The following is a 14177-nucleotide window of genomic DNA, read 5'->3' as shown; positions in this document are numbered from 1 at the left end:
AAACGACAAATTCAAGAAGCTCAGAATACCCAGGATAAATACCAAAACCAACATATACAAATATCTTTAAACTGCTAAAAATCAAAAACGAAGAAAAAAACATTTTAAGTCAATGCAAAAAAACAGAAACATTCAGAAAAGTAAAGATATGAAAAGATTTGTAAAAATTATAGTATACTTATCAGAAACCAGGATCGAAGATAATGGAGTAACATTTTTAAAGTTCCATAAGAACACAAAAACCTCTAAAATCTGCCCACTGAGAATTCTATAGCAGAGGAAAGATCATTCAAAACAAAGAATATAAACAACACTTGAAAGAATTCATCACAAGCAGATTAGTATTATAAGAACACTGGAAATATAAAAGATAAAATTAACATTTGTCTTTTAATTATTTATAAGATGAATGATTGTTTATTTTACTTTTTTTTGAATGATTGTTTACAGCTGTCATCAACAAACTATGGCACATGAGCCAAATCTTCTCCTCTGTAAGTTTTCTATACATTTGTTTACATATGGCCACTTTTACATTTAATGGCTGAGTTGGGTAGTTGTAATAGACAATGTGGCCTGCAAAACCAAAAATATGGCTGGTCCTTTAAAGAAGATGTTAGCCAACCTCTGATCTACAAGAAAAAGAGTAATAATGGACAGTGTCTTATGTGACAGTTATGACAATAGCAAAAGATACGGGATGGAAAAATTTGGAATATATTGTGATGAGGTCCTTATACTATATACAAAGTATGTATTATTTGCAAGTGGAATGATCACATAAAGATGTACTTGGTAAACCTTATGTCAACAACTAAAAAAAGAAAAAAGAAGCAAATAGTGAAGAGTATATGAATCACAAAAATTATTCAATTAATCCAAAGAACACAGAAAAAAAGAGGGGAACAAAGAAATGGAATAAACAGGGAGTGGCAAATGACACACTGCAATCCATCTAATCCTATAACAATCACACTGAGTACAAACAGTCTAAGCATACCATTTTAAGGACAAAATTTTCAAATTGGTTTAGAAAAAGCAAGACCTGATCAGACTGATTTCCTTGAACACAACTTAAGTATGAAGACATAGATGGGTTAAGAAAGAACAAAGAAAAAAAAAAAAAGATTTACCAGGTAAACACTAATTAAAGAGAGCTTGAGTTGTTATATTAACATCAAAGAAGACCTTAGAACAAAGAATATTTCCGGCACTAATAAGGGATATTTCAGAGAAGCATGGGTGGCTCAGCAGTTAAGTGTCTACCTTCAGCTCAGGGCATGATCCTGGAGTCCTGGGACCGAGTCCCATATCAGGCTCCCTACATGGAGCCTGCTTCTCCCTCTGCCTATGTCTCTGGTTCTCTCTCTGTGTGTCTCCCATGAATAAATAAATAAAATCTTTAAAAAGAAATAAGGGATACTTCATAATAAAGGATTCCATTCAAATGATATAGCAGTTCTCAATGTTCATGTACTTAACAAAAGACCTTCAAAATATAGAAAACAAAAAAATGGCAGACCTGGGAGGGGAAACAGATTAAGTCCACAATTACACTTGAAGACATCAACACTGTTTTATCAATAATTGATAGAACAAGTAGACAACTGGCAAGCATACAAAAGACCTGAACAATACTATCAAGAACTTCAATTGACATTTGTAAGATGTAATTCCACAGCAATCAACATTTTTCCAGATAATGAAACCAAGTATTGGTTTCCTGAAAGGATCAGTAATATTAGATACACTTGACAAAATTAAAAAAAAAAAAAGGAGGAAAAAAAAACTATTAAAAGCACAGATGAAAGAGGTAAAACATTCAGAATATAAAGACCTCATATATTTTAAAAGCGTAATGGAGGGATAAATATAAACAAATTTTTGTACATAAAACTGACAAATATGATGATACTGACCAGTTCTTTAAAAACTAAAAAAGGACCAAACTCACTCAAGAAGAAATAGATAACATGGATAGTCCTATTAATGAACTTGAATTTAAATGAAATAAGAAACCACCAGGCCAAAATGGTTTCACTGGAGAATTCTATCAAATACAGAATATGAAATACAACCAACTCTACTTAACCTCTTCCAGAAAAAAAGAGGGAAGTTTTAACTTGTTTTATCAGGCTAGCCTTTTTATTTTTGTTTTCTTTTTAACATTTTAATTATTTATTAGAAAGAGAGTGCAAGTGTAAGTGAAGGGAGGGGCATAGGGAAAGGAAGAGAGTATCAAGCAGATTCCACACTGAGTATGAAGCCTAATGTGAGGCTGGATCTCATGACCCTGAGATCATGATTTAAGCCAAAATCAAATGCTAGACACCTAACTGAGCACTCCACCAGTACTACTTTAATAACAAAAAGACAGATATTTCAAGAAAAGAAAAATTGCAGACCAATTTACCAGCTGAACATGGACACAGACAAAATCTTTTTAAAAAGATTAGCAAACAGGATATACTATTATATAATCGAGATAATAAATTATCAACAAATGGGGTTTATTCCAGGAATGAATAAGATTTAACATTAAAAAATAAATCCTCTCAAGTCTATATTTAATATACTATATTAAAGACTAAAGGATTAAACAACAGTAGATCAAAAAAGATCATAAGCCAAGTGTTTTCTAAAGACTTAGAAAAAAATAAAGCAAACATGACATATCAAAACTGGATATGGACAAGGTGATACTAGCTAAGGGGATAAACTGACAGCCATAAATGCTTACATCTAAAAATCAAGAATGATCTCAAAACCACCACCTAACTTTACAACTTAAGGAATTAGTACAAGAAGAAAAAAGTAGTAAGACTTCTAGAAGGAAGGAAATAATAAAGATTAGAGCACAGATAAGTGAAATAGGGAAGAAACAGAAAAATCAATGAAAACAAAGGTTGGTTCTTTGAAGAAATCATCAAAACTAACAAACCTCTAGCAAAATGGGCTAAGAAAAAGGAAAGAAGATACAAAGTACTAAAATCAGAAAGACAAGTGGGGACATTACTAATAATTCTACAGAAATAATTATCAGAGAGTACTATGAAAAAATATATGGCAAAAAATTGGACAACCATATTGAAATGTACAAATTCCTAGAAGCCCCAAAGCTACTAACACTAAACCATGAAGAAATAAATAGAATGGACTTATAACTAGTAAGCAAAGTAAATCACTAATCAAAAATCTCCCAACAAGGAAAAGCCCTGGACCCAAAGGCTTCATAGGTGAGTTCTATCAATATACATTAAAGAAGAATTAAGCCAATTCTTCTCAAACTATCCAAAACATTAAAGAGGAGGGAATACTTTTTAATTCTGAGGTCAGCATTACCTTAACACCAAAGCAAAGACATAACTAAACCATTATCCCAAATGAATATTGATGTAAAAATTCCTCAACAAAATACAGATGGTACCAGATATGAGATGGTTCAACCTAAGATTTTTCAACTTTATGATACTATGATAGTGTGAAAGTGATAGGCATTCAGTAGAAACCGTATTTTGAATTTTGATCTTTTCCTGGGCTAACAATATGTGGTACAATACTCCCTCCTGATGATGAGCAGCAGCAGTGAGCCACAGTTCCTAGTCAGCCAGGTGATCATGAAAGTGAACAAGCCACACATCTACAATCATTTTGTACCCATACAACTGTTCTGTTTTTCACCTGCAATATAGTATTCAATAAATTACATGAGATTTTTGACACCTTATTTATAAAAGAGGCTTCATATTAGATGATTTCCCAACTACTGGTGAATATAAGTGTGCTAAGAACCTTTAAGGTAGACAAGACTGAGCTATGTTAGGTTAGATGTATTAAATGTATTTTCAGGGCGCCTGGGTGGCTCAGTGGTTGAGTGTCTGCCTTTGGCTCAGGTCATAATCCTGTGGTCCTGGGATCGAGTCCTGAATCAGGCTCCTCACAGGGAGCCTACTTCCCCCTCTGCCTATGTCTCTGTCTCTCTTCTCTGCCTCTCATGAATAAGTAAAATCTCTAAAAAAAAATTAAAATTTAAAAATGTATTTTTGATCTATGATATTTTCAACTTACTATGGATTTAACAGGACATAAACCCATCAGAAGACAAGGAAGATCTATCATTACTGAAAAAATCAACAGTATAGTAAAAGGATTACAAATCTTGATTAAGTGGAATTTATTCCTGGAATGCAAGGATGGTACAGTATGTGGAAGTAAATAAATGTAGTATACCACAGAGTGAAGAAGGATAAAAAAAATCTACATTGATGAGAAAAAGGGCCTGACAAAATTCAACTCTTTCATGATAAAAATACTCAAAAACTGAGAAGGAAATTATCACAACGAAAGCTATATATAAAAATACCAGAGTGAACAGCTAAGAGTGAGACTAAGTTTTTCCTAGAGAATCAAGAACAAGGCAGAATGGTCACTTTCACCACTTCCATTTAACACATACACTAACACACTAACCATAAAGCATCTGAAAAACATGGAAGAAAACTCCAATTCATAATACCATCAAAATAATAAAAAAAGGTATTCACAAAATAACACAGGCATAAAAATAAATATGAACTGAAAGTTTTCTTCCTAATCACGATTAGATAATAACATACAAAGTATGTCATTTACATATTATTTCTTTAAATGAACATATATGGGGGAACACTCATTGCATAAAGTTCAGTTTGCACTTAAATCTGAAACTTCCATGTATATCCATTTTTTTGTAAAGCATAGCTTTTATAGTTACAATCAACCTTGAAATAACAAAAATGACTTAAATGTGATATAAACTCTTTGTACAAATAAGAAAAGCCATTTGAAAGGTTTTTCTCCCCAAAAGTAAATTGTGAACAGATGGTAGTCAATGCTGTCTGATATTTTATGTCTTTATCACAGACCATAGAAACTGGAGCTTTAAGTATATATTAGAAAGGTAGATTTTTTAAATAAGAATTACAGAAGAAAAACAAGTCATCTTACACATAGTTGATGTAGATTCACAAAATTCTACATTTTGTTCAGGAATAAGTCTTGCATACCTCTGATGTACATATCAGCTCAATAGTGTGAGTTTGTGCTTTTTGTACAGCTATAAAAATGTGAGAATACTCAATTTGTTTTTATGGCCCTGGTGTTAGGGTCACTAATAAGACAGAGGAAACACAACAACACAGTTTTGTTTTGTTTTTTTAAAGATTAACAAATTGACGAATTCTCAGGGATCTAATTTTTTTTTATTTATTTTTTTACTAATTACCTATGGGATAATATGGCTTTATGTAAACGTGTGCAATTGGAGTGCTAGAAGTTAGAGGGAAGAGAAAGTTAAGGGGAAAAGTGAACAAAAATAACAAGAGACTTCTGATCGGATAAAGTGCGTATTATAAATTTTAGAGCAATCATAAAATAACAAAGATGAAAAATATGAGAAGACAAAAAATGGAACAAGCCTATTTTATACAAGAGAAGGCAGAAAAAGAGGAAAAAAATAACAGATGGGATAAATAGAAAACAGCAAACAAAACATTTAAAGTAAACCATATCATTACATTAAATATAAATAAACACAAATTTAAAAAGATATTAGACTAGTTTAAAAAAAAAAAACAGAAAAACAAGGCCAAATTATATACTACATGCCTAAAATTTGAGACAGCCCAGATGTCCATCAAGATGAATGCTGAAACAAATTGCTATAATCATATGATGGAATACTACTCAGCAATAATGACTAAACTACTGACACAGTTAACAACATGAGTAAACTTCAAAATGATGTGCTGAACAAAGGACTACACACACACACACACACACACACACAAATTCTAAATGATTCTATTTTCATACAATAAGAGAACACTCACAACTACTCTACAGTGACAGAATCAGTTTCCTGGGGAGGAATACGGGGTATATAAGTGAAGCATGAGGAAAGGTTTTGGGCTATAGAAAGTTTTACTTCATGTTGGGGTAATATTTAAACAGGTGTATACTTTAGAGAAACATAATTGAGCTTTATACTTCAAGTGGGAGAATTCATTGTATCTTACGTAAATAATTTAATATAATTAAGAATATTAAATTAGAACCTCTACAATAAAAATATATCCAGAAATGTCCCAAATATTAGAAATTAAACAACGTATTTTAAAGTAATGTTAAAAAGTGGTGTCCTAGGTGTTTAAGAATATATATACAGCTTAATTTGGTATTTATAAGTTTAAAATTATAATAACAATGTGAAGAGTAATTAGCTATTTAAATGTTCTACATTTATATACACACACAATCACATACCTAAGCACACACATATAAAAATAATTACCAATTGAAGCTGAGTACATTTGTTTCATGTGACTTTCAATGACAGAAGGATCCCGAGAGCTGTAAATTCCCAATTCAGGGTAAAAGCTGGAGCCAATGTCATCCGGGGGACTGTGTTTCCCTTGTGGATAATTCTTGGTTATTCTAGGGTCCCAATGCTTCAATATTGGATGGTTCCAATGTATATATTTACCATCAAATTGTGGGTTTCCATACCAACTGTAATAAAATGCATGTAAATAATAATTCAGGGGTGGCAGCTCTTCCAGGTAAGGTTCAGAGGTTTTGGAAGGTTTCATAGTGATTTCAACACTTTTTAAGTTCTTGATATTTGTTTCACTGTTGACTTTGTCACTGTTTTGGGAATCAAAACTTTTCCTTAAGTGAGTTTGTTGATGAAGTTCTGGAAGAAGTTCAAGTCCAAAAGGATCTCCGGAAGTAGCTTTATTTGGTCTCAGCATTTTTAAACCCATCATCAGGGAGAAAATAAATAGAATAATAAGTGACAAAATGATGCAAGTCCTTCTTCGAAACTTTGCCATGATGACATACTTTAAACTCCAAAATGGTAAATGTTTAGCTGTAATTTATTGAAAAATGGTAATTAGTAAATGGTATTGACAATATTTCTCAATGTATTTGAAATGAAAACTAAAACCCATAAATTTCATTACACTGAAGTTTTAAAAGTACATTATATTAGTTGTATCATCAATCAAGGTCTACGAAATATATAGCTAGACCAAATGGCAGTATTCACTTGGAGATACCACAATTATGTTTTGTCGGATAAACATCTTAGGAATTTTATTTAAGAAAGTGTTTTTTCATTATTTAAACAGATTTTGTGTATGCTGAATATATAAAATTAAAGGCTCATAGTTTAAAAAGGCAAATACTCATGAATTAGATTAAAAGCCTAGTCAATATATGAATTTTCAACAAACTTTTTTTAACTAAAATAATGATTTTACAAGAAGAGAGTAACCACACATTTTTGAAATGAAAAGAATGAGATAAATAATGATCACAAGTGAGAGATTCCTAATTTAAAAATATATTACTACTTTATAACTTTGAAAATCTTACTACTGAACAGAGGTTATAAATATGGACTTACAACTTCTAAAATAGTATTGTGTTTGTATTTTTGTTTCAATAACTATGTATATAAACATATGTATAGGTATATGTTACGTATATATGTACATATACATATACATATACATACATAAGGATAAAATTTTTGTACAAATTTCTTATTAGAAAGGTTATCTGAGGAAAAATTGACATTGACTATATTTACAAAATATGACTTTCTATAATAAATCATGCTGTTGTTATTCCAGAGAATTAAGTTACAACAAATTAACTTTAATAGAAAAAACAAGTAAAGCTTAATCTAACCAGCAAGTAATTGTGTCTCTCACATAGGCACACACAAATACTTTCTATAAATTGCTACTTCTATTATGCATATATGCAAGAATTACTAAGATGAGCAAACATATTTCTTTTAAGGCTAAAATAAGTCATAGATTTTTCTTGAAGTTAACCTTGTTTAATTGTGAAGCATATGACACCTTAAGATTAATATATAAGACTTAGATCTAGGTTGAAATACAAACATTGGCAAAGGAAATTGACAGTTTAAAACCCATCTCCATCTTTTGTGCCCCTTGCCAATCACCAGCCTTTCCCCTTCGCCTTGCTTAAGAACGACTTGACTTTTGTATTTACCATTCTCACCTTTCTTTATAGTTTAAACAGTATAGTATAAACATAAACATACCTAACCAATATTAATTGTTTTGCCAGTTTCAAAGTTTTATTTAAGTATATATGGTATATCCATATAAACTACATACATACACACACATTACTAATATGCTTATTAATTTTATACATAGATTATGTATGCTTTACATATACTTACATGCTATAAATACATATAATAAGATATAATTAGATATACATAAAATACACAAAAATATTGGGAAACATTAAACCTTGACACTTTACTTTGTATCCTCTTTCTCATCCCTGCATTCCACCACATGAGTCCTTCTGCTCTTATTTTAAAAAGCCACGAAAGTGGAAAGGCATAGGTAGACAGGTCTGGAGAATTTTGTTTTACAACTCTATTAATCCACTAGTTTAATGGAAATGCTTTCATGTCAAATAGTCTCCTTCTTAAACTTTGGAAACAGAAAGTAACCCTTCCTCTACTGTCCCTAGACTCTAGTTTAGGGACCCCCCTCCCCCAAGTTTTATTACATGGATACACTGTGACCATACCAATAAACTAGATCCTTAAAGTGTGTCATGTAACCAATCGATAACATTACACATAAACTAAGCATTATGAAAGTAGACATAGTTGACTTTAAGATGAGAAACAGCTAAATTCTTACTATTGTTCAAGGAAAAAACAAAAATTTATTCCATTTGGTTGAAATATCAAAAAAAGTCTAGAAAACTAAAAAGATGTGTAACACAGTTTAACTGAACAACTAAACTTGTGTAAAAACTAGTATGCTAAGCACCACATGAAATTGCTTGATTAGTAACACATAGTTCTTATGTTCAAGGTGCTTAGAGTCCATGAGGAAAGCAGAAGACATATATGCAAATAACTATGATTCAAAGAAGAAAAGTCTCAGAAGTGAAAGACATAAATAAAACAATAAAATGCCTTATATAAATTAGGACGTTGAATAAAATGGTAAAAAAAAAAAAGGTAAAATCTTAGAAGAATGAGCACAATATGAATAGGCTGGTGTAAAAGGAAAGGAAAAAGAGAATGGCCACAGTGTCAGAGAAAGGATGTGCCCAGAGATATATTTACTGGATATGAAAGATGCTGTGAAACAAAAAGTCCTCTGTAGGCTGCAGCCAAGAAAACAAGATGAGGAGGAAAAATAAAGTTGTAGGGCCATGCTGGAGCCATACTGTACCAAAGAAAGAGGACTCTTCTGGTAAATAGGGAAACACTGAAGACTTGTAAATAAAATATTGGCATAATGAGAGTACAGATTAGAAGGATAGAGCCCTTATAAAGAATATTCAAGACATCAAACTTAACCAATTTCTCAATCTAATAATCTCCCATTCACTGATAATTTTAACTAATTTTTCTTTTCCTACATTACTGTTTTTAGTGACTCTACCAACATAATCCATCTCGTAGTTTAACCTCCTAATTCTTTGCCTCTCTTCTAAAGATTTGTTCTTCCATTCCCACTTCACCAATTCAGGTGTCATACTCTTCCCTCTTGATTTTTTTATTAAATCACTTACCACTTCAAAATCTTTAATTTTTTCCCCCATTTTCCAAACAATCTTTTGTGCTTCGAGGCCCTCTAATTCAGTATTCTCATTCTGGCAATTCCTGGACCCTATTGAGATGTCCAATCAACTGAGTCCACTGTTTCTGTTATTTCTCCTTTTCATCATGTTTTGTCTCTAGTATAACCCTTCACTTCTCGCCTTTCTTGACACATACCTGGTAAAATCTTAAATAAATGACGTGTGTCTTGATCTTGATTCAGAACCACAAAACTATACCTGACAAAAACATGCAACCATGACTTTTCCTTATGAATTCATGACCATAAATTTCACATGAACACTCAAGAATGCTTAACTATCCTGTTACCACACTCTAATATGTTCACTTTTCTAACCTCAGAATATCATTTTCAGTTTTCATCAAACATACTGCTATGTCACCAACTTCCTTTATTATCTTCAGATAGTTATGTTGCATACAGTTGACCACTGAACAATGCTGCAATCAATTGTGCAGGTTCCTTCATATGTGGATTTTTTCAATAAATATGGTACAGTACTAAAAAATGCACATTTTTAGATTTTCTTAATCATTTTCTTTTCTCTAGCTTACTTTATTGTACAAATACAGATATAACATGTAGGACATACAAAACATTTTAATGAAGTGTTTGCTCTTGGTCAGGCTTCCAGTCAACAGTTGGTAATTAGTTATTGAGTTTTGGAGTCAAAAGTTATATGCAGATTTCCAACTGCACAAGAGTCAGCACCCCTAACCTCCATAGTTTTCAAGGGTCAACAGTACTTCATAGAGAAAACAGAAACAATCATAGAGGAACTCCCTTATCTTCCCATTAAGAAATTAACTAACCTATTGGCATCAACTTTGTCAACAAATGTTTCCAATTATAATTGTTTTAATATTTAATTAAATATTTAATATTTCACTTTTTTTTTTTAAGATTTATTTATTCGAGACACACACAGAGAGAGAGGCAGAGACATAGACAGAGGGAGAAGCAGGCTCCATGTTAAGAAGCCTGATGTGGGACTTGATCCCAGAACTCCGGGATCAAGCTCTGAGCCAAAGGCAGACACTCAATCACTGAGCCACCCAGGCGTCCCTCACTACTAATTTTAATTTTTTAAAAATTCTGTTTTCTTGAATTTTGCTCAATTTTTTCAATTGCATTTTCTTTTCAATTTTTTGTTTCTTTATCCTCCTCCTAAGGCATGATCTGTTGTGTTTATCTTATAGTCATTTATGAAATAATTAGCTCATTTCTGATTTTTCAGAGTTGTAATTTGCTTATTCATTCATATCTCCTAACTTTTAGTTCTATTTAAGTATTAGGTTACAGTGGTCATATTTTGTGAACATGTCTCTCTGGCTTGCATTCAGTGCTTACAAGTATGTTTACTTTTTTGCCTATAATGACTTTGTATGGAATGTGGCTGATCTTTTTCTGTTGCTCAATATTGCATGAAATAATCTCAATTTTTAGAAGTGTTTTATCATGATAGTTTTTCTAACTTCATGCTTCAGAGAACTTCCATTGTTTTTGTGAAATCTTACTACGGACTTAATTTTTTTCTGAGATCAGCTGGATTTTTCTCCATTCTCACATATACCCGGATGTTTTAATTTCCTTGGCTTCTATTTTGTTATCCTGCTCAACTTTAAAGTTATTTCCAAAAGTTAGTCTTCAATACGGGGTTTTGTCCTAAAAACCAAGATACTCTAGCACCTTCAGGTAGAAAACTTCAAAGTTCCCCCTCCTCGTCCTTGCAGCTATTATTCTCAGAGTGGGCTGTCACTCTTTCATGTAAGTATATTTAGGAAGGTTCCTGTTTCCAGTTGAAGCAGATGCATTATTGCTTTCCTCTCCTTCCTCCAGCAAAACAATTAGAACACAAGTCTTATAGCTGTTATTGAGCAGTCCTCTTCCACTCATACCTTGGGGGGCCATGGGGATAACTTGTCATTTTTTGTTAGATATTTGTTTGATTTCAGAATGATTCAAACACTATACCGTTGCTGTTGCAATGACCCCGAACTGTATACTTCCCTTAAAAATCTGTCAATACCATAATTTTACTGCTCAGTACATCTTTAGCACTATCTTGTGAGTTTTAGACCCCTGTATCTCCACGACCACTTAGTTCAAAATATATTCAGATTTCCATCCTTTCTCCTAATGACTTATTTGTAAACATATTATATTTAGGAGACTTCCTAGTTTTTGTTATTGATTTATAGTGTGACTCCACTGAAAACATCCCCTATATGATTTCAGCCCTTTGAAATATGTTGAGACTTCCTTTAAGGCTTGACCTATAATTCTGTTAAGTGTACCATATACACCTGAGAATACATATTCCACAGCTAGTAGAATATATTTATAACATTTACACATGTCTACCAAACCAAATATGCTGTTTTGCTTCTATTTTTCATATCCTCACTCTCTTCCGTGTTAAAAATCCCCCACTACCATATTTATCTCTATGTTTCCATTACATAATTTTAATTGATATTATGTAGAGACAGATTTGAAGACTATTTTCCTAAAGCATTAAATCTTATAATGAAATTTCCTTTTCTACTGATTGGTTCTCTTACATTTTACTCCAATATTAATATAGCTACAATGGATTTCATTTGGTTCATGCTGGAAAGAGTATCATTTTCATCATTTCATCACCTTATATGTTTTTTAAATATGACATTGTTTTATTATTGTTGCTGTTTTTAATCTAATCTAGTCTGTCCAGAAATTGTATGATGCAGTGCATTTACAGTTCTGCAAATATGGACATATAAATATACATCTTACCCATATTTTTCCTTTTTGGCCTTCTTACAAGCTCCATTTTTCTCTTACCCTTTTGTTTTCCCCTACTTGTTAATTGTATATTTACATTCTCTTTGCCATTATTTTTATTATCTTTGTGATTATAGCAGGCATTCTTACTTGTCAAAATCCTGGATGAATTAGAATTATTTTTACTAGATCTCAAACAATAAAAGCACACTTAGAAGATTTTAGTTCCCTTATCCTTGGCCCAACTTTGTGCTCTGTTTTGTTGTATTTTACTTTTTACACAAATCTTTAGCCCCACGAGATAGGATATTGTTTTACACACTCAACATTCATTGCATTTACCCCTTCTTTTGCTTTTCACTTCCTCCTGCATCCTACTTACATTCAAAGCAACTTTCCTTATGGTGAAGAAAGTATTCCCTTTAGTGGGGCTTTTATTATCAGCCTGCTGCTGCTAAGTTCCTTTTTTTTTTTTTTTTAATATATTTTGCCTTCACTGTAACATGCATCTCTAGACTTCTGTATTGGCAATTTTCTTTCAGCACAATCCATTATCTTCTGCCGTTGTTTCTGTTGAAAACTCAATTACTGTTTTGTGGGGTTTTTTCTTTGTTCTTTAAAGACTTCAAAGGATTTCTTTATCTAGCTCCTTTTAATATTTCTTATCTTTGGTTTTTCAGCATTTTCCTATGGATATACATGGAATATGGTCTTCTTAGTATTTATCCTGCTTTAGGTCAAAAGTGCTTCTTCAATCTGTATGTTTACAGCTTTCCCTAGCTTTGTAAAATTCTTGACCACAGTCTCTTCAAATATTGCTTTTGCTCCATTATTGCCGTCTCGTTCATTCATTTCTCATCTTGAAATACAATACACATTAGAATTTTATTCCCGTTGTTTTTAAGCATTTTAAAACTTTCCTCTTCTCCCCATGCCTCAGTCTGAGTACTTCTGAACTCATTTCCTAATGCTCTTCATCTGTGGTTTGTTATAACTTTACTCTTAAAACTTTCATTTGATTCTTTTCAAAGACATCAGTTCTTGGCTAAAATCTTCGATCTTCTAATTCCTTGAATATGTTAATCCCACTTATTTAAAGTCTACTTCTACTAATCTGAATTGGATCTTAAGGGGATCCCTGGGTGGTGCAGCGGTTTAGAGCCTGCCTTTGGCCCAGGGCGCAATCCTGGAGACCCGGGATCGAATCCCACGTCGGGCTCCCGGTGCATGGAGCCTGCTTCTCCCTCTGCCTGTGTCTCTGTCTCTCTCTCTCTCTCTTTGTGACTATCATAAATAAATAAAAAAAAAATTAAAAAAAAATTTGAATTGGATCTTAGGGATTCTGTTTCTATTGCCTGTATTTTTTTGGTTTGTTCTCTCAATATCTGGACAGTTTTTTTGTATGCTGGGCACAGTTTTTAATTGAATGCCAATCACTGTGTATGAAATATTTTTAGAGACAATGAAGCTCTGTATATGATTTTCCTCCAGAAAAAAACTTGTTTGCTTCTTAAAGATTGCTAGGGTAGAGAAGATTATCTTAATCTAATCAGAGTGGAATCTTCAAAACTAGTTAAAGTCCTTGTAAATATTTGAACTATTTCTGAGTAATCGTATTCCCTTACAGGCATGGGTAATGAAACTAAAGCCATGGGTTTTATCAACATCCTGCCACTTTCTATCTTCTACTTAATGTTCTTAGCTTCTCTGCTACTTTTGAATCAGGGGTTT

General features: G+C 32.3%; 1 protein-coding gene across 2 annotated transcripts in view; it reads right to left on the bottom strand.

Annotated features, from left to right (window-relative positions):
- The window catches only part of MANEA (mannosidase endo-alpha), a 59196-nt gene that overhangs the window by 38282 nt on the left and 6737 nt on the right, over nucleotides 1-14177 (bottom strand). For both annotated transcript variants that reach the window (XM_055330448.1, XM_055330449.1), the window contains exon 2: nucleotides 6332-6910. In XM_055330448.1, coding sequence (XP_055186423.1) covers nucleotides 6332-6872 — 541 coding nt within the window. In that variant the 5' untranslated portion in view covers nucleotides 6873-6910. The remainder of the gene's footprint in view (nucleotides 1-6331; nucleotides 6911-14177) is intronic.

Source organism: Nyctereutes procyonoides, unplaced genomic scaffold, assembly GCF_905146905.1.
Source record: "Nyctereutes procyonoides isolate TBG_1078 unplaced genomic scaffold, NYPRO_anot_genome, whole genome shotgun sequence".
Classification (NCBI taxonomy): Eukaryota; Metazoa; Chordata; class Mammalia; order Carnivora; family Canidae; genus Nyctereutes; species Nyctereutes procyonoides.
This window is presented reverse-complemented; position numbering and strand designations above follow the sequence as displayed.